The sequence below is a fragment of the Pinus tabuliformis genome, chromosome 2_2 (genome assembly GCF_031772625.1).
Source record: "Pinus tabuliformis cultivar Carrire ecotype Pingquan chromosome 2_2, CPIR1, whole genome shotgun sequence".
NCBI classification, from domain to species: Eukaryota; Viridiplantae; Streptophyta; class Pinopsida; order Pinales; family Pinaceae; genus Pinus; species Pinus tabuliformis.
This window is the reverse complement of record NC_142300.1, coordinates 1,104,522,706-1,104,542,240: the sequence shown is the minus strand read 5'-3', so window position 1 is coordinate 1,104,542,240 and position 19,535 is coordinate 1,104,522,706. Positions and strand designations below refer to the sequence as shown.

The window sequence follows — 19,535 nt, the reverse complement described above, 5'->3', positions numbered from 1 at the left end:
TGTGCATATGTTTGTTTTTGTATTACGGTGTGATATCTGCGGCAGTATTTATTTTAATGTTTATTGAAGTAATTTCATAAATAACTTATTGTGGAATAAGTAAGAAAAATAAATCAGTTGCTGCAGTGATAGAATTTTCACATGGTATCAGAGCAAGTAATCAGAGGGAGAAAGGGAAAATCAGTTATGGCTCGAGACCACAATGCAGAGGTATCCACATCAGGGGACTCACACAGATTTTCAGAAGATTGCACAAGAGAAAGAGATTTCGATTTCTCTATGTTGGTTTCCAAGCTGGAAGAAGAAGTGGCATGTATGACTAGTGTTGCATCATCAAAAGTATGGTATATAGACAGTGGAGCTTCGTGGTATATGACGGGAACCAGGGAATGTTTCTCAGAATATCAAGAAGGGAAGATGAACTTCCAAATCACCATGGGGAACAAGGCAAAGTGTACTCTAGTAGGGAAGGGTACCATAGTTTTTCAAACAGAATCAAGAGAACGGTTCTGTGCTACAAATGTGTTGCATGTACCAGGATTGGGGATGAACTTACTTTCCGTGTCGCAACTACAAGGCAAGGGCTATGACGTCCCGAGCTGGAAAAAGAAAGTGCAGATCAGGATCAAAAGTAATCGGTCATATAGATTGCAACTAGAACCACCAATGGCACTAATAGGTAGTCATGGAGACAAGGACTTGAACGAACTATGGCACAGAAGAATGGGTCACTTGCACCATGGAGCTCTAAGAATTCTCAGGAGCACTGTAACAAGAGTTCTGGATTTGAGTACGGAACGAGATGATGTATGCAGGGGATGTGCTCTAGGAAAGTATTGCAAGGCAGCATTTCCTAGGAGAAAACACAAGGCCAAGAGTGTACTAGGATTCATACACTCTGATATTTCTGAACCTATGTCCATCAAAGCTCTCAGTGGTGCCGAGTATTTCCTTACCTTCATTGATGACCACTCAAGGAAAACTTGGATTTATTTTCTCAAAACCAAGGATGAGGTTTTCTGTCGATTCAAGGAGTTCAAAGCTCTGATGGAGAATCTGACTCGGAAGAAAATAAAAGTTTTGCACTCAAATAATGGTGGAGAATATGTCGATAAGGACTTCACTGATTTTTGCGCTAAGGAGGGCATCAAAAGAGAGTGGACAACTCCATATAATCTGAAGCAAAATGGGGTAGCAGAAAGAAAGAACAAGACTATTGTAGAAGCAGCTAGGACCATGATGTATGATCAAGATATGCCAAAATTTTTGTGGGCAGAAGCATGCAACACAGCAGTCTATGTTCAGAACAGGACTCACCGGGCAGTGGGCAAGATTACTCCAGAGAAAGTCTTCACAGGGAAGACATCTAAAGTCAAACATTTCAGAATATTTGGGAGTTTAGCATATTGCCGCATACCCAAAGAAAAGAGGAAGAAGTTGGATCAAACTGCGGAAAAGCGATATCTGGTAGGATATAGCGAGAACGTTGAGGCATACAGAATCTATCTTCCAAGGGGCAGGAAGGTAGTAGTACAACAAGATGTAAAGTTCTTGGAGGACAGGGCTTTCAGAAGATCTCGCGAGATGCCTTTTGAGAAGCAGTCGAAAGAGGAGCCGCTGGTTAAGCCTCTTCAACCAATAGAAGTAAAGAATTCTTCCTCAGGACAGGAAGATTCTCAGGCTGAGGAGGAGAAGCAAACAGAAGCAACTGCTGGCAAAGGAAGAACTAGCAGGGAACTTCGTCAAATTCTGCGAGATGCAGAGGACTTCATCGATGCGCCAAGAAACAATAAGAGGGAGCGAAAACAGCTAGATAGATATCAGGCATTAGTAGCTCAGGATGGAGAGCCTGCCAGTTTCAAGGAGGCAGCTCAACATCAAGTTTGGCTAGATGCGATGGTAGAGGAATACAACTCCATAATGGTAAATGATGTCTGGGAGGTGGTGCCAAGGCCTCAAGACAGATCAGTGGTAGGTTCAAGATGGATCTACAAGATCAAATATGCTGCAGACGGCAATATTGAGAAATACAAGGCTAGGTTTGTGGCTAGGGGTATGCTCAAAAGGAAGGGATTGACTATGAGGAGACCTTCGCCATAGTAGCCAAGTATACATCTATTAGGACCGTGATATCTCTTGCAGCCCAAATGGGATGGGAGTTCCATCAGATGGATTTCAAAACGGCATTTCTAAACGGGGTAATAGAAGAGGAGGTATACATTGAACAACTAGAGGGCTTTCAAACTCATGAGAAGAAGTCTCATGTATGCAGATTGAAGAAAGCTTTGTATGGGCTGAAACAGGTACCGAGAGCATGCTATGGTCGAATAGATGGCTACTTGTAGAAGATGGGGTTTGTCAAGAGTGACACGGATCCGAATCTCTATTATCTGGTTGTAGAGAATGAGCCGCTAATATTAGTATTGTATGTGGATGATCTCTAACAGGATCATCCAGACTCATTGGGGACTGCAAGAAGAATATAGCCACATAATTTGATATGAAGGATTTGGGACGAATGCACTGCTTCCTACGGTTGGAAGTTTGGCAGTAGAAGGGAGAAATCTTCCTTGGGCAAGGGAGGTATGCTATAGAAATCCTGAAAAGATTCGGGATGGAGGACTCTAGACCTATGGCTACACCAATGATCACCAACTGGAAGAAGATTGATGCATCAGAAGACAAGGATGTCGATCCCACCCTATACAGGCAGCTCATAGGGTCCCTAATGTATTTGGTCAATGCTAGGCCAGACATTTGCTACGCTGTCAACACCCTCAGTCAGTTCATGGTGGAACCGAAGAGGGCGCACTGGGCAGCAGCCAAACATGTTCTCAGGTATTTACAAGGAACAGTCGATTATGGACTCTTGTACACCAGGAGTAAGGATATCAGATTGAGTGGATTTACTGATGCATATTGGGCATGAAGTTTAGTGGATCGGAAAAGTACATCTGGGTACTGTTTCAACATTGGATCAGGAATGACCTCCTGGTGCAGTAGGAAACAGAAGTCTGTGGTTGTGAGCTCATCTGAGACAGAATATATGGCGGCAAGCACAGCTTCATGTGAGGCCATATGGCTTAGAAAACTGCTTGTGAACCTATTCAGAAGGAATATGGAGGCGACCAGGATCATGTGCGATAATCAGAGTTGCATCAAGCTCTCTGAGAATCCAGTGTTTCATGATAGGTCGAAGCATATTGATATCCAGTGTCACTTTGTCAAGGTCTATGTCCAACGAAGAGTTGTACAGTTGAGATACACTCCTACAGGACAACAGGTGGCAAACATCCTCACCAAGGCCCTTGGAAGGACAAAGTTTGACTACTTTAGGGAAAAGATGGGGATGGTAAAGAACCTGTTTCAGTAGCAGAAATGGGAGTGATAACAGCAAGGATGCAGAGGGAGTTGCAGTGCAGATGCAGTGTTGGGAGAAAGGACCAGCAGCAGCATGGATGCAGAGGGAGTTGCCATACAGATGCAACAGTGGCAGTAGCAGAGCCATGGGCAGCAGTATAGGATGTAGCAGTGCAGAGGATGTTGGTCAAGGAGGCTTAGCATCAGCACAGGGACCGACGCCGGATGATCAGGGTGATACACAGTGAGGAGTATTACTAGAGCACAATTCTCGCTAAGAGGGAGTGTTGATTTGGGGTAGCATCGGATGTGCTCTAGCCACGAAAATTGGTGGAGAGGCTAAAGCATATGAGATCTCCAATACCCAGAAAGGGTTTGGGCAGATTCTAAACAGTTTGGGAGATATTAAAATAATAAATATTTTTAATGAAGTCCCTAAGTCTAAACTTAAGGAAAATAAAATATAAATGTGAATTAATATAAAATTGTGTTAGAATGGTCCAAAAGTCATGGATCAAGCCAGATCTTATCTTAGCCGTTAATTATGAACTTAATCTCGGCCGTTGATTTGTCAACGAGAAAAGTATAAGAGGAGGATTGAGGGTCACTTGGAGAACACACTGAGGGAGACCAGTCAATTCAATTTCTGGAGCGGGGTTAGCTGAGAAATTGAACCAGTGGTCTGGTCAGCAATCAGGAGGCAGCAAGTACGGAGCAGAGAGGCAGGATCAGCCACTGAAGATCAGCGTTGAGGCAGGAGAGGTAGATGCAGGGCTTTTCAGGCAGACGCAGAGGTAGTAGAAGACTATGCAGTCACTAGTTGGGCCTGCGTGGGTGACGCAGAGAGGCCCAGGGCTGACACAGTCAAGCAGGGGCTGACGCGGAGGGTTGAGAGCCACGCAGAGTTTACTCGGGCTGACGCTGGGATTGGGAGAAGTGTTGGAGAGTTATTTCTCTCTGTCGGTAAGCTAGTTTGGCACCCTGTTGTACTGAAGAATTGTTGAATAATAAAATCCTCCCTTGCTACACCGGTTTTCCCACATTGGGTTTTTCCAAGGACTGTTGTCCAAAATATCTGTGTCAATGTGTTAATGCTTGTGCATATGTTTGTTTCTGTATTACGGTGTGATATATACAGTAGTATTTATTTTAATGTTTATTGAAGTAATTTCATAAATAACGTATTGTGTAATAAGTAGGAAAAATAAATCAGTTGCTGCAGTGATAGAATTTTCACACCCAATGACTGCATGGCCTCTCCCTCTGCGTCCCATTTAAACCAGAATGGTGTAGTTTTGTTTGATGCCTCTCTCCCAGCCTCCAAATAAGATAGAAATCCTTCCTAAGGTGGCACTCAAGGTCCACCGAAGAGAAGGTTGAGCTTCACTCCTTCGGAAGCTCTTGTGCTACGCAGCACTTGTAACTCAAGAGAACAGCTAGAGTAACAATGGATAATCAAATGTCAAAAAGCCCCAAAAATGAGAGCCTCACCTCCAATTTATAGCTAGCCATCCCTCATGCTCCTTGTGGGCTCCACCCATCAAATTCCCTCTCTAACCCAATTCGAATTCCTCCAAGGGGTGTGTATTCCCTTGGAGTGGCCCCCACTCTCCACTTCCCATTGAATTTCTTATCTTTTCTAATGTTTGGGAGTGGCATCTTTATAAATTTTCTTTTTTCACCCATTTTTCCTAAGTTTATATGCCAAATATTTATTAGCTGCCAAAAATTGCAAAATTGAGAATTCCCTTGGCAAAATTATTAATTGGGGATGTTGACCACTATGTGTCAATGACCCATAGCAGTACACTCCCTTTTTCGCAAAAGGGATAGCGCCTGATCGATGTGTTCCTGCCATCTAGCTATCATCATCAGCCTGCTTGTCATGTTATAATGTAAACCCAGTCTGCATGTGTATGATGTAAATAATCTCAGCAGATCCATGTCGTGTTTGTAATCACCTAGGTAAACCTACATTTCTGGTAACGATCTACATTCCGGGACGTTTTTTGTCTCACCGATCCATTCTCGGATGGTCGACAAAGTTTTCCTTCAACCTTACCCCAAATTTGGAATGGATTTTGTCACTAGAATCTTAGGGGAGTCCTAGTGTTCTAGATCGAGTCTATGTAAAAGTGATTTGGGAATAATCCTAACTATTTGGTTAGGTTATTTTATTACAAATTGTTTGATCTACTATATTATATTTGTGTCGCAGAACTAGGTAGTCTGTGAGGGTCTTTTGCAAATGGGTTTTCCCCCTTGAGATGCAAAAAATGTAAAAATCATGACGTAAAGTGTCTTGAAGGTTAGAAAAATAATTTATCCCCTCATAGGTCCTAGGTCCTAGGTAAATTTAAATTTTCCAGAGGCAAAATTCGTGTCCTTTAAAAAATTAAATCTTAACAGGTCCAGGGACTAAGGTTAATGGATTATTTTGCTAAATTTTATGCCTTGGATCCTTGGGGTTAAGTCAAAGTCAAAATTTTGAGGAAATTAAAGAAAAATTTTAATTTTTGAATTTATTAAAATGCATTTAATTGAAAAATTCGAAATTTCCTCAATATTGAAAATTTCGACGGATGAGATTAAAAAAAATTTTGATCCTCATCAACGGTTGAGATTGCTTTGACAAGGATCACTCGAACTAGCCGTTGGAGGATTTATCTTTAAATAGGAGGTCATTTTGTCAGTCAGATTCATCTGATCCTTTGATCGTGTACTAAGCGAAAAGCTCTCTCTTGTAATCTTTTTATCAGCAATAAAGAAAGACTTTGGGGTTAAATTTCACCGATGTTACTCTTCATGGAAATGTTGTAAGATGTATTATTTTCGTGCGTAATTTCTTTCTTGCCATTAATAATAGCTTCTGAAGAGCGGCTTGAGTACAAGTATCTTGCTCAGTTGCTGGAGTTTGAATGATAATTTAAGTTTTGAATATAACAGCAAGTATCTCTATTTATCTTAATTTTATTGTCATTTTCTCGCTCTATGTTGATAAATAAATTGAGTTTTATAGGAAATCCTTGATTATTAGATCATCGGGCGTTTTGGAAAGTTCTCGGTTGAACCAGCCAACTCCCGATCCATGTTTTCTGAAGAGCCCAGCTTAAATTTGATCCCGGGCTTATCATACGATATTTTTATGGGTGATGCAAAAAGGGTTTTGAGCTCAGTACCTCCTCTAAAATTCAAAAAATTTAATTATTTTCTGTGCTAAATCGATAGATCTGGTTGTTGAGAGCCTCAGATCATCAGATCTGGGAGCGGAGTCAGACTCATACTCCTTAGATCTGATAGATCTTCTATTTATGTACATAGATCTGTAGCTTTTTTCAGTTTTCTAACTTGGATTTTTTTTGGGGGTTTTAGTTTTTTGGGTCATTGTATATATCGTTTGGGTGTTTCTTGTTGTCCTGTAGCTGCAGATCTAAAGCAGAAAGTTGTGCAGAGTCTAGATCTAGGCCCTGAAGGGTAAGATCTGGATCTTTGGAGGTCCATTAGCATCATTTTTTGCAGGGAATTTATTTATTTTCAGATCTGGAAATTTCATAAGGGTTTCAAAGAAATCTGGAGCAGAGCAATTCAAAAATTTAATTAAGATTTCTGGAAAAAAATTTGAGGTTCTGTTGGAAGTTCTGGGCCACCATTTTGCAGGTTGATTGGCTGCCTAGGGTTTCCTGAGCAGAAAAATTTCGAATTTGTTTTTACTGTTGTTTTCTAGAGAATTTCGAAATTATTTTTATTTTAAGAGTTTTAAATCTGAATTTTTTTATGAGATCTGGAAAATCTTGGGTTTCTTCCTGTGTTTTTCTATCTATCCTCCCCGCAGTGACCTTCAAAACACTCTGCCACTGCCATAGCTTATCTGCCCCTCAAATCCGTGATTTCTCCTCCATAAATTAAATCCATTCTCTTCCATGTTGCCCTATTCTCCCATCGAGCTTCTTCTCCATTCACCATTGGATCTTTTCTCTAGTTTCATTTTCCCTCACCTCTAATGCGCATCTCCCTCAATGCTGGCCATCCACACTACCTTCTCCAGTTCTGTGTTAACCCTTCTCTCAGCTCCTCCTTTTACTCTCGATCTCCTCATCCGTCCCTCCTCATTCCTCCACGCAGTCCTCATTCCTTAGCTTCAGTCCACTCTCAGCAAATCCGCGCTGCCATTCCTCTCTCACATCTGGCTTCCCCTCCTTCCCGTTGCTCACTTCTAAATCTCCCATCTTCCATCGCTCCTCTTTGCTGTACAAAAGCTTTTCTTTCGCTCCTCGGCTCTCCTCCATTTATTCGCGCAATCAACCTCCCCGCATACCTGCAAAACAAACAGCAAAAGCCCCTGCAATTTTCCTTATCAAACCCTCACGCATCCATTAATGCTGCCTTCACTGACCTGCAGCCTCCTCTTGCTGTCTTCCGCCGTCCTAGCCTGCGTGACAAACAAAAACAGTTCAATATTTATTTTTTTATGCGTTGGGTTGGTCAGTTCTCTTTCTTTTATTTCATTTGTATTTTAAGTAGGAGTTAGGGTTAGCATATATATAATTCTTTTTTTTAGATTTCATTCGATCTTAGGCTTAGGTTAAGCTATGCGTTTTCATTTGATTTTTTGTTTTGGTTATGTTTTAGCTTTGATTTTATTGTTTCAAATTCATTTGGTTTTACTTTTCGACTTGTGGTTTTATTTTGATTTGATTTTTTAGTTTTATTTCTATTTTTGTCTAGTTTCGATTTCACATCTCTTTTTCTTTTTTATGACTTTCCGATTTTTATTTTTGATTTGAATTTTTCGAATTTCATTTATTTTCATAAAAATAAAAAAATCTAAAAATTATAAATCATAAAAATCATAACATAAGATTATAAAAAAAAATCATAAAAATTTAAAAACTTCTAAAATTTAAATCTTTAAAAAAAAAATAACATTTAAAATCCTAAAAAAAATTAAAAAGTCTAAAAATTTTAAAATTTTGGTGTCGAATTTAAGAACAAAATAATTTAAAGGATTTACGCTTAGATATCAAAATTTTTAATGTGGCTCATGGCACGTTAAAAATTTCGATATTTTAACCCTTTGATTTGTTTTTCACATTAAATTAGGTTCCTAAGGAATAATTAAAAAAAAATTAACCTAAAGTTCCTTAGTGTTATTTGGTCATTAAATGCATTTTTATGATTTTGCTATGGTCAAAGTACGATGAGCATTTCGAAGTTATATTGACTATTGGGGAAAACTAATTGAATCTAGATCTTGGTGATTAACAATAGTCGTCTTAAATCTGGAATATCTTGTGTGATACAGCGTTGGGCGTTTTTTGTGGATTATTTATGATTGTCACTTTTCGTCACATATTGAAAATCGTTCTGAATAGCTTGTTTTATTGATGGTTAGTTCAAATATCGAAGGCACTGGTCTATAATTGTTTCTATCTTGTGGTCATGTCTTGTTTACATTGGCGTTTAATCTATTCATCTGATTTAATCGTTTAGATTCATCAAGTTGTCCATCATTAAAATCTCCCAGAGCCCGTGATCCACAGGCTTTCTCATCCATTTACCTTAGGGACTACCCCCCTTGACTTGTCTAGGAGAGAGTCTAAACGGAGTAAGGATCAGGAGTGACAACCCTTACTCTGAGCGATGTCGCGGTGCCCAAACACTATGTGCGACAACATTTTTTGGCACCGTTGCCAGGGATAGAGTTTTTCTGTCCTTGGTTTCTCGACATCGTTTTAATCATCTCATCTTTTCTGCCATTCATTAGCCTGACAAGCGACAACATTTCCTAGCATCATTTGATCTTTTTATCGCCCTATCTTTCATCATCTCGTTAATCGTTTCATCTGCACCTTTAGCACCTGGACATTTCGGTTCGTTTCTTGTTTGGGTGGCAACTCCACTTCTTCCATTTATTATTTCTTAGACAAGAAGCCCTCCCTTATATCCGGTTGTTTGTTGCCTTTTGGATCCTAGAGTTAGATTCATGTTCAAGTGGCGACTCCACTTCTTTCTTTTCTAAAAGAATTTCTACTAGAAGCTCGCTTCTTGTGGATCTCTTGATTTTCTTGAGCAGAGGTCTCTCTCTATCATCCATTTGGTCCCTCATTATTCATCATGGATTATTCGTTTACCCCGTGTCATTTTACTGATGTTCTCCATGATATTCCGGAAGTGGCCATTCATAAATTGTCTTTGTTCTCAGGTGGTGATTCAGTGGTTGTTAGAAAGCATCTATGCAGGGTTACTCGTACAATGCTCATATATTGTACTTCTCCCCAGTATGATCATGAAGATGTCAAAATGCATCTATTTGCCTTTTCTTTAGAGGGTGATGCTTTGAATTGGTTTAATAATTGTCCTGAAGATTCTTTCGCTTCTTTACAAGACATCGTCAATGCTTTTAAAGATAGATATGGTTATCAAGGTAGCTCGCCTTGTGCCCCTAAAATTATGCAACAGAATGAAAGTGATTTTGTGAAGGATCACGCTGTCAATGAAAGATTTCAAGACAATTCTCCATATCAAAATGTGCCATCCACCTGTACCGTTGCAGATCAAATCCATGATAGTGGAAAAGCAGGAACAAGTTATCAAATCAGTGTCGACCATGAAAGGGAAAATGATAAGCAAATTATAGAAGAACTAAAGCAGTTGGTTAAAGACATGCAGTTCAGTCAAACGCAGCTAGTAAAAAATATGGAGCTTAATCAAGAAAAATTTGTAACTAATTATGTCAAGGATATGAGAACTCTATACACCCACCTGAAAAAGCGAGATAAGGAAATGGAAACCATGAAAGCTAATCATGACAGGGAAATTAATTCTATGCAAAACAAGTTATTAAATATGGATGAAGAAATGACCATCATGACATTCGATTATAATAATCAGTTGGCTACCATGCAGGGAAATCATAAGAAAGAGATAAACTATATGCGAAATTGTTTTGTGGGCATGAAAGCAAAGAATGAAAAAGAAATAAAAGATGTGGAAGATGGTCAGATATGTCTTCAGAACAAATTATTAACCATGGAGGACGACCATGCCAACGAAGTCAATGCCATGAAGGTTGAACACTCTAGCCAGATGGATGCCATAACAATATAGGTACAGAAATTTCAGCGTCGGTCAGAGGATGAAAGAAACAAGGAGACATCGACAGATCAGAAGCCTCCTTATCTGCTGCAACAAGCTCCATCTTATTATGAGGAGGTCACTTGTTCCATTGAAAAGTGGTTAATTGAAGGTGACTCGAATAAAATTGAAAATGATGAGGATCAGGTTGATGCTCACATGGTTAATCCACCAATCATAGAAGATCAAGTTATAACTCATGACACATGTGAGACTGATCCATCATTCTTGACAGAGCAGATGCAGAATGAAGAGAGACATGTCATGCATATCTTACATACTTCATCTGAGAGTTTTGAAACAAAATGTTCCACATCGTCAGTAATACACCCTGCCACAAAGAAAAAGTGCAAGAGAAAGAAAATGAGAAAGTGATTTGATGCATCAGATGGCCACAAACAGCTTGATTTTTGGATAGGAAAAAGTCCTACCTTATGCAGAATTGGACATGGCACATCCGAGAAACAGCCAACAGATTTGTCTGAAAGCAGGCAAATGCTCAGTATACACTATATTGAACACATCTGATGCCATGGGGCATCTTTGTATTGTATTTCTAACCTTATGCCTTTTTATTTCAGTATTTCATTTTGTAGTTAGATTTGTGTTTTTCATGTTAATAAATGAAGAGCTTATATCTTTCATGTGCTTAATGCTATATGATGATTTTTGGATAGACGCTACTTATGTTTTGTTGTGTGTTGCGTGGATGTAGATTCTGGATTCTCACATTCCTCCAGGGCAGCAACGTATCCCCAAGTAGAGCCAGATGTTGACCACTACGTGTCAACGACCCATAGCAGTACACCCCCTTTTTCGCAAAAGGGATAGCGCCTGATCGATGTGTTCCTGCCGTCCAGCTATCATCATCAGCCTAATTGTCATGTTATAATGTAAACCCAGTCTGCATGTGTATGATGTAAATAATCTCAGCAGATCCATGTCGTGTATGTAATCACCTAGGTAAACCTACTTTTCTGGTAACGATCTACATTCCGGGAGGTTTTTTGTCTCACCGATCCATTCTCGAACGGTCGGCAAAGTTTTCCTTTAGCCTGAGCGCAAAGCTGGAATGGATTTTGTCACTAGAATCTTAGGGGAGTCCTAGTGTTCTAAATCAAGTCTATGTAAAAGTGATTTGGGAATAATCCTAACTATTTGGTTAGCTTATTTTATTACAAATTGCTTGATCTGCTAGATTATATTTGTGTCACAGAACTGGGTAGTCTATGAGGGTCTTTTGCAAATGGGTTTCCCCCTTGAGATGTAAAAAATGTAAAAATCATGATGTAAAGTGTCTTGAGGGTTAGAAAATTAATTTATCCCCTCATAGGTCCTAAGTCCTAGGTAAATTTAAATTTTCCAGAGGCAAAATTCGTGGGTCCTTTAAAAAATTAAATCTTAACAAGTCCAGGGACTAAGGTTAATTAATTATTTTGCTAAATTTTATGCCTTGTGTCCCTGGGGTTAAGTCAAAGTCAAAATTTTGAGGAAATTAAAGCAAAATTTTAATTTTTGAATTTATTAAAATGCATTTAATTGAAAAATTCGAAATTTCCTCAATATTTAAAATTTCGATAGATGCGATTAAAAGAAATTTTGATCCTCATCAACAGTCGAGATTGCTTTGACAAGGATCACTTGAACTAGCCGCTGGAGGATTTATCTTTAAATAGGAGGTCATTTTGTCAGTCAGATTCATCCGATCTTTTAATCTTATACTAAGCAAAAAACTCTCTTGTAATCTTTTTATCAGCAATAAAGAAAGACTTTGGGGTTAAATTTCCCCAGTGTTACTTTTCATGGAAATGTTGTAAGATGTATTATTTTCGTGCGTAATTTCTTTTTTTGCCATTAATAATAGCTTAAGAAGAGCGATTTGAGTACAGGTATCTTGCTCAGTCACTAGGGTTTGAATGATAATTTAAGTTTTGAATATAATAGCAGGTATCTCTATTTATCTGAATTTTATTGTCGTTTTCTCACTCTATGTTGATGGTTAAATTGAGTTTTGTAGGAAATCCGTGATTATTAGATCATCCAACATTCGGGGAAGTTTTCGGCTAAACCAGCCAACTCCCGATCTATGTTTTCTGAAGAGCCCAGCTTAAATTTGATCCTGGGCTTATCATACGATATTTTTAGGGGTGATGCATAGAGGGTTTTGAGCTCAGTACCTCTAAAATTCAAAAAATTTAATTTTTTTCTGTGCTAAATCGATAGATCTGGTTGTTGAGAGCCTCAGATCATCAAATCTGGGAGCGGATTCAAACTCATACTCCCTAGATCTGATAGATCTACTATTTATGTACATAGATCTGTAACTTTCTTCAGTTTTCTAACTTGGATTTTTTTTTGGGTTTTAGTTTTTTGGGTCATTGTATATGTCGTTTGGGTGTTTCTTGTTGTCCTGTAGCTGTAGATTTGAAGCTGAAAGTTGTGCAGAGTCCAGATCTAGGCCCTGGAGGGTGAGATCTGGATCTCTGGAGGTCCATCAGCATCATTTTTTGCAGGGAATTTATTTATTTTCAGATCTGGAAATTTCATAAGGGTTTCAAAGAAATCTGAAGCAGAGCGATTTAAAAATTTGATTAAGATTTCTGGAAAAAAAATTGAGGTTCTATTGGAAGTTCTGGGCCACCATTTTGCAGGTTGATTGGCTGCCTAGGGTTTCCTGAGCAAAAAAATTCGAATTTGTTTTTACTGTTGTTTTCCAGAGAATTTCGAAATTATTTTTATTTTAAGAGTTTTAAATCTGAATTTTTTTATGAGATCTGGAAAATCTCGGGTTTCTTCCTGCGTTTTTTCTGTCTATCCTCCCAGCAATGACCTTCAAAAACCTCTGTCGCTGCCATAGCTTATCTTCCCTTCAGATCCGTGATTTCTCCTCCAGAAATTAAATCCATTCTCTTCCATGTTGCCCTATTCTCCCATCGCGCTTCTTCTCCATTCACCATCAGATCTTTTCTCTGGTTGCATTTTCCCTCACCTCTGATGCGCATCTCCCTCAACGCTGGCCATCCACGCTACCTTCTCCAGTTCTGTGTTAACCCTTCTCGCAGCTCCTCCTTTTACCCTCGATCTCCTCATCCGTCCCTCCTCAATCTTCCACGCAGTCCTCATTCCTTAGCTTCAGTCCACTCTCAACAAATTCGTGATGCCATTCTCTCTCGCATCTGGCTTCCCCTCCTTCCCGTTGCTCACTTCTAAATCTCCCATCTTCCATTGCTCCTCTTTGTTGTACGAAGCTTTTCTTTCGCTCCTCAGCTCTCCTCCATTTCTTCGCGCAATCAACCTCCCCACATACCTGCAAAACAAACAGCAAAATCCCTTGCAATTTTCCTTATCAAACCCTCACACGTCCATCAACATTGCCTTCGCTGACTTGCAGCCTCCTCTCGCTGTCTTCCGCCATCCGAGCCTGCACGACAAACAAAAACAGTTCGATATTTATTTTTTTATGCGTTGGGTTGGTCAGTTCTCTTTCTTTTATTTCATTTGTATTTTAAGTAGGAGTTAGGGTTAGCATATATATAAAAAAAAAATAGATTTCATTCGATCTTAGGCTTCGGTTAGGCTATGCGTTTTCATTTGATTTTTTGTTTTGGTTATGTTTTAGCTTTGATTTTATTGTTTCAAATTCATTTGGTTTTACTTTTCGACTTGTGGTTTTATTTTGATTTGATATTTTAGTTTTATTTTTATTTTTGTCTGGTTTTGATTTCACATTTCTTTTTCTTTTTTATGACTTTCGGATTTTGATTTTTGATCTTATTTTTATTTTCGATTTGATTTTTTTGAATTTCATTTATTTTCATAAAAATATAAAAAAATCTAAAAATTATAAATCCTAAAAATCACAACATTAAAAAAAAGCATAAAAATCTAAAAAACTTTTAAAATTTAAATCTAAAAAAAAGAAAAAAAACATTTACATTTAAAATCCTAAAAAATTAAAAAAAAGTCTAAAAATTTTAAAATTTTGGTGTCGAATTTAGGAACGAAATAAATTAAAGTATTTACGCTTAGACATCAAAATTTTTAATGTGGCTCATGGCCCATTAAAATTTTCAATATTTTAACCCTTTGATTTGGTTTTCACATTAAATTAAGTTCCTAAGGAATAATTTAAAAAAAATTAACCTAAATTTCCTTAGTGTTATTTGGTCATTAAATGCATTTTTATGATTTTCCTATGGTCAATGTACGATGAGCGTTTCGAAGTTATATTGACTATTGGAGAAAACTAATTGAATCTAGATCTTGGTCATTAATAATAGTCGTCTTAAATCTGGAATATCTTGCGTGATACAGTGTTGGGCATTTTTTTGTGGATTATTTATGATTGTCACTTTTCGTCGCATATTGAAAATCGTTCTAGATAGCTTGTTTTATTGATGGTTAGTTCAGATATCGACAGCACTGGTCTATAATTGTTTCTATCTTGTGGTCGTGTCTTGTTTACGTTGGCGTTTAATCTATTCATCTGATTTCATCGTTTAGATTCATCAAGTTGTCCATCATTAAAATCTCCTAGAGCTCGTGCTCCACAAGGTTTCTCATCCATTTACCTTAGGGACTACCCCCCTTGACTTGTCTAGGAGAGAGTCTAAACAGAGTGAGTAAAGATCAGGAGTGACAGCCCTTACTCTGAGCGTTGTCGTGGTGCCTAGACACTCTGTGCAACAACAGGGGACATTACAATCCCATAAACCTTTTCCTTAGAGAAATTGTTCAGATCAACAAGAGATACATCTAGTCCTTACAGTCTAAAACAAGATCAAAACTAATCATAGACAATCCAGGTTAAACCTGGTCAAACAAAGATTACTGCTCACAAAATCGGTCTGCACAGAAGATATTGATTCTACCCAGATCTGGTCTTCTGTCCAGATATATGTATGCTTCAGATTCAGCCCTCTGTCAAGGTATATGTCTGGTACAGATTCGGCCCTCTGCCAGGATGTATGACTGCTACAGATTCGGCCCTTTGCCAAGACATTAGAGTGCTACATACTCAGCCCTTTGCCAAGACATAAGACTGCTACAGATTTGGCCCTTTCAGAGATGATTTGCTTGTATTTGTTTTGTCCAGAAGCTTGTTTTCCTTAGATTCAATCTGCTTATGAGATGACTATCATTCTGCCTCAGGAAACTCTCCCATGTGATCCGGATTGGTTGAATAGAGATGATCCGAATTACACTTTGAAGTAGGCCAAATGGTCTTTGTATAGAGGTTAAATGAGCCTGAATAGACACAACTCTAGGACTGGGCCAACTTGAAGCTGACCTCACTTTTGGAGGCATAAATACATAATTTTAAAATTCAAATTTCACACTTTTTGAAGCCAACATGAAGAACATGTCTTGAATTTATTATTACATTTATTTGAAGGGCTAAAACAACAATTATGAAGACTGACCATAGCTACAAAATTCAACATGAGCATTGAGCAAAAGAACCTTGCCTCCGAACAGAAGTGCCAAAGCTCCTTTGCATCACCACTATATGGACGTATGTGGGAGCTTGAATAATGTAAACCATGTGTCTTATACCCTCTATTGAAATCATCATCATCCACCTGCACCAAAACCCTAAACCACTCTACACTCCAAAGTCGTCACACCACCAAAGCCATTTTCAAGAGAGAGAGGTTGTTGTTATCTCTATGAATTTCACGTTTTATCATCCTATAGCATTCATGAAGCAACTACAGAAAGAGGGAAAATAGTGATCTGAATATAGATATCTAAGTGCATAATGCCATGTGCCTTCCATGATCAACTATGGAAAAATAATCTGCATTTAAGTCTTGGTTTAATAGTTGAACTTCGTAAGGAATCACGTACTTTGATATGATAAGACAATGTAATTAGAACAAAAAGTAAGCATTTTAAGTTGAAACTAGGTTATCCATTTGCCAATTTCACATGAATGTGGATGTTTATGAGCACCATGAAACCTTGATATTTACCTTTTCAGCTAAAATCCTGCTACAGTTCTCTAAAACATTTTGATAAATCTGTTCCTGCTCTTGGGAGATATTTTTTAACAAGAGTAATTCTCTCTCCACAGCCGCATTTGCTTCTGCTAACTTTTTCCAAATTACTTGAGAATTTTGGGGATCTTTCTTCCTCCATGATTGAACTGCACCTACCATAGATGGAGTACAAGAGCCACCATATCCTGGTTCCCCCAATATCTGAAAAAAAATAGTTTCATCAAAGATTCATCAAGAGTCAAGACAAAAAAATCAGCTACAAAACAAAATCTATTCAAGATCTGATTAAGATTTCCTTGAGTTGTTCATATAAAGAGAATATCTATTCTTAATAAATATTAATGTATGTAGGATCCATTCTTAAACTGGTCTAAGAATGTAATTACCCATCAAAGGTCTCTTACATGAAATCTAACCAGCATTTTACATTTTGTGTTATGCATCAGCTGCTCAGCAAATATATCTTAAGCTAATTCAAAGTTCAATGAGACTCACCAGAGACATATATGGTGGTAAAGCATACTCAATCCTTTCATTGTCCCATGTACTTGATTTTATCTCACTCATAGCCTGCAAGAATGACTTACTTTCCCTGCTAACCTGCAGATATTGGAAACCAGATAGTAAGTCTGTGAACATGGTTTAAATTAGCTGCTGTGAACCAAGGTTACTTGGGAGCGGGAGCAGGGAGCGACATTTTCAAAAGCTCCCGGCTTGGGAGCGAATCAGGGGCGAATTTTTATATAATATATATTTTTAATATTTTGATGCATATATGTCAATAAAAGCATGTAGAATGATGAATTAGATATAAAAAGCATACAAACATGGATTGTACCATAAAACATCATTCATCTAGAAGTTATAATCCTCATCAACCACGTCCACAAGTTAGTAACATACAACATATCGAGTCTCATGATTCATCAATCCTAGAGTTTCAAGCTTTCAAAATTCGATATATAACATTTATCATCATTGATCATTAAATTTGTAACTTGTACTTGTAACCATTACCATTACCAAGTAACCAAAAGATAACAAAGAATATCTAACACGAAATGAAATGTTTCAACTTTCAACTTTCACGAAGCATCATATTCATAATTCATTACCAATGAGTTATAATTACCAACTTCAAACTTCAAACTTAAATTGTCATATATTGTTTACAAAAAATATCATAATAAATATGAAAGAATCAACAGTTATAAAAACTACTAGAAACTAGAAAATACAAGTAAATCTATTATCTATTGCTAATGCTTGGGCCTCTTGCCGCCATGAGAAATGTCTAATTTCTGAGAAAGCATGTAGAATGATTAATTAGTTATAAAAAGCATAAAAACATGGATTAAACCATATAACATCAATCATCTAGTAGTTACAATCTTCATCAACCACAAGTCAACAAGTTACAAGTTTTGATTTATATAGCATGTAAGGGTGCACATAACCAAAATGGCATCGAGTGCAATCCATCTCTGAACTGAAAATACATCAACAAATGGGCTCTAGATGGCCTCCATCATCCAAAAAAATCATGCAACAACAAATAACTACATATCATCAAAATCATTGCCTATCTTGGGATCCTTGTCATTAATATCACCCTCTGAGCATTAACATAAGATAGAAAAAACGTACAATGTCAAGTCAAGATTTTGAGAGTGATGGCTACATTTTTAGTAGGGTCATGATAGAGGAGTTCAACAACCAATGTCACTAACATCAAGGTACATACAGGGATTGGTGCTCTTGACGAGTTCCATACCCTAGCACATGGCAAAATCCAATGGAAACATTTCAATTCCCCAATCCTGAAATCCTGAAAAACTGACAAGTCTGTTGGATTTTGAGTGAGATCTAAAATTCTACTTTCTCCATATGAAATCCAATGAGGTCGGACCCACTCTCAAACATCCTGAGTCATTTCATGGTAATGTTAAAAAGTTAAGTAAAAGGATGAAAATGAAAGATAAAGGAGAATGCCACTTTTACTATAAGAATTTAACATTACCATGAATTACATATCAATATTAGGGCCATAGGCTTGATCATTAGGCTGCCCTGTTGAGAAATTTGGGGGCAGCAACATAGGATGATTTATCTTCTTTGATAATTGTTTGTGGTGTATTTTTACTTCACTTAATTACCTTCTTCTTTTACTTGTTTATTATTAGTGTTTTCTTCATCAAACAACTACCAACCCATAAAGAACAATAAGACAAAGGACACAAGATATAGGTGATTAGCCAGGGCCAAAACCTCTCCAAATGTGAGAGGATAAACTACAAAAATTCTTCTTCTTATAGAATCTTCAATTGACGAATTCCAAGACCAAGACCCTTGACCAAAACTCCTCCAAGACCAAGTCAAACCTTGCCTTTTTGTGATCAAGTCAAAGTCAACCTCTTCTTGATGTTGTTGCAATATCTCCTTCGTCCTTAACCTTCGGTCTTGCAACACTAATCTGAAATTTTCGACCTCTCTTTTGTTGAAATATGTAACTAGGTTCGGTCTTCATAATGACATATGTAATCATGATTTTCTCTTTGAAGATATTGTCAACAAGGAGTATCTTCACAAGTAAGTACCTTTATGTCCACTTCTGAATCTATCAAAATGACTTCATTTTCCAAGGAAAGCAACACATTGGTTGGGTCATCAAACTTTCTTGCATAGAAGAAGAGGAATGATTTGATCCTCATAGAAAATGAAGTTGTCAGTCATGTTAAAGGTTCAATTACTAAACTTCCAAAGGAAGAAGTGTTGAGAAATCTAGGGCATTATCATTAGGTGATTTCTCTTCTATTAGTGACGACTTGTGAATGCTTTTACTTGTTTAGATTAGGCTCTTCTTCCTGTTAGATTATTAGTGTTCTTCTTCATCAAACAGTAACCAATGCATGAACATAAATACACAAGAGACACATAATGTGGGCTATAAGCAAGGGCCAAAACCCCTCACTCTTTGGGAGGAAAACCCGCACAAATTCTTCTTATAGAGATTCCAATTGATGAATACCTAGACCAAGA

The 19,535-nt window shown here is 37.8% G+C and overlaps 1 protein-coding gene across 6 annotated transcripts in view; it reads right to left on the bottom strand.

Annotated features, from left to right (window-relative positions):
- Positions 1-19,535, bottom strand: part of LOC149197245 (phosphomevalonate kinase, peroxisomal-like) — a 257,594-nt gene that overhangs the window by 57,069 nt on the left and 180,990 nt on the right. For all 6 annotated transcript variants that reach the window (XM_089405790.1, XM_089405789.1, XM_089405792.1 and 3 more), the window contains 2 exons: positions 16,992-17,096; positions 16,470-16,697 (listed from right to left, as the gene is read on the bottom strand). In XM_089405790.1, the coding sequence (XP_089261916.1) occupies positions 16,470-16,697; positions 16,992-17,096 (333 nt within the window). The remainder of the gene's footprint in view (positions 1-16,469; positions 16,698-16,991; positions 17,097-19,535) is intronic.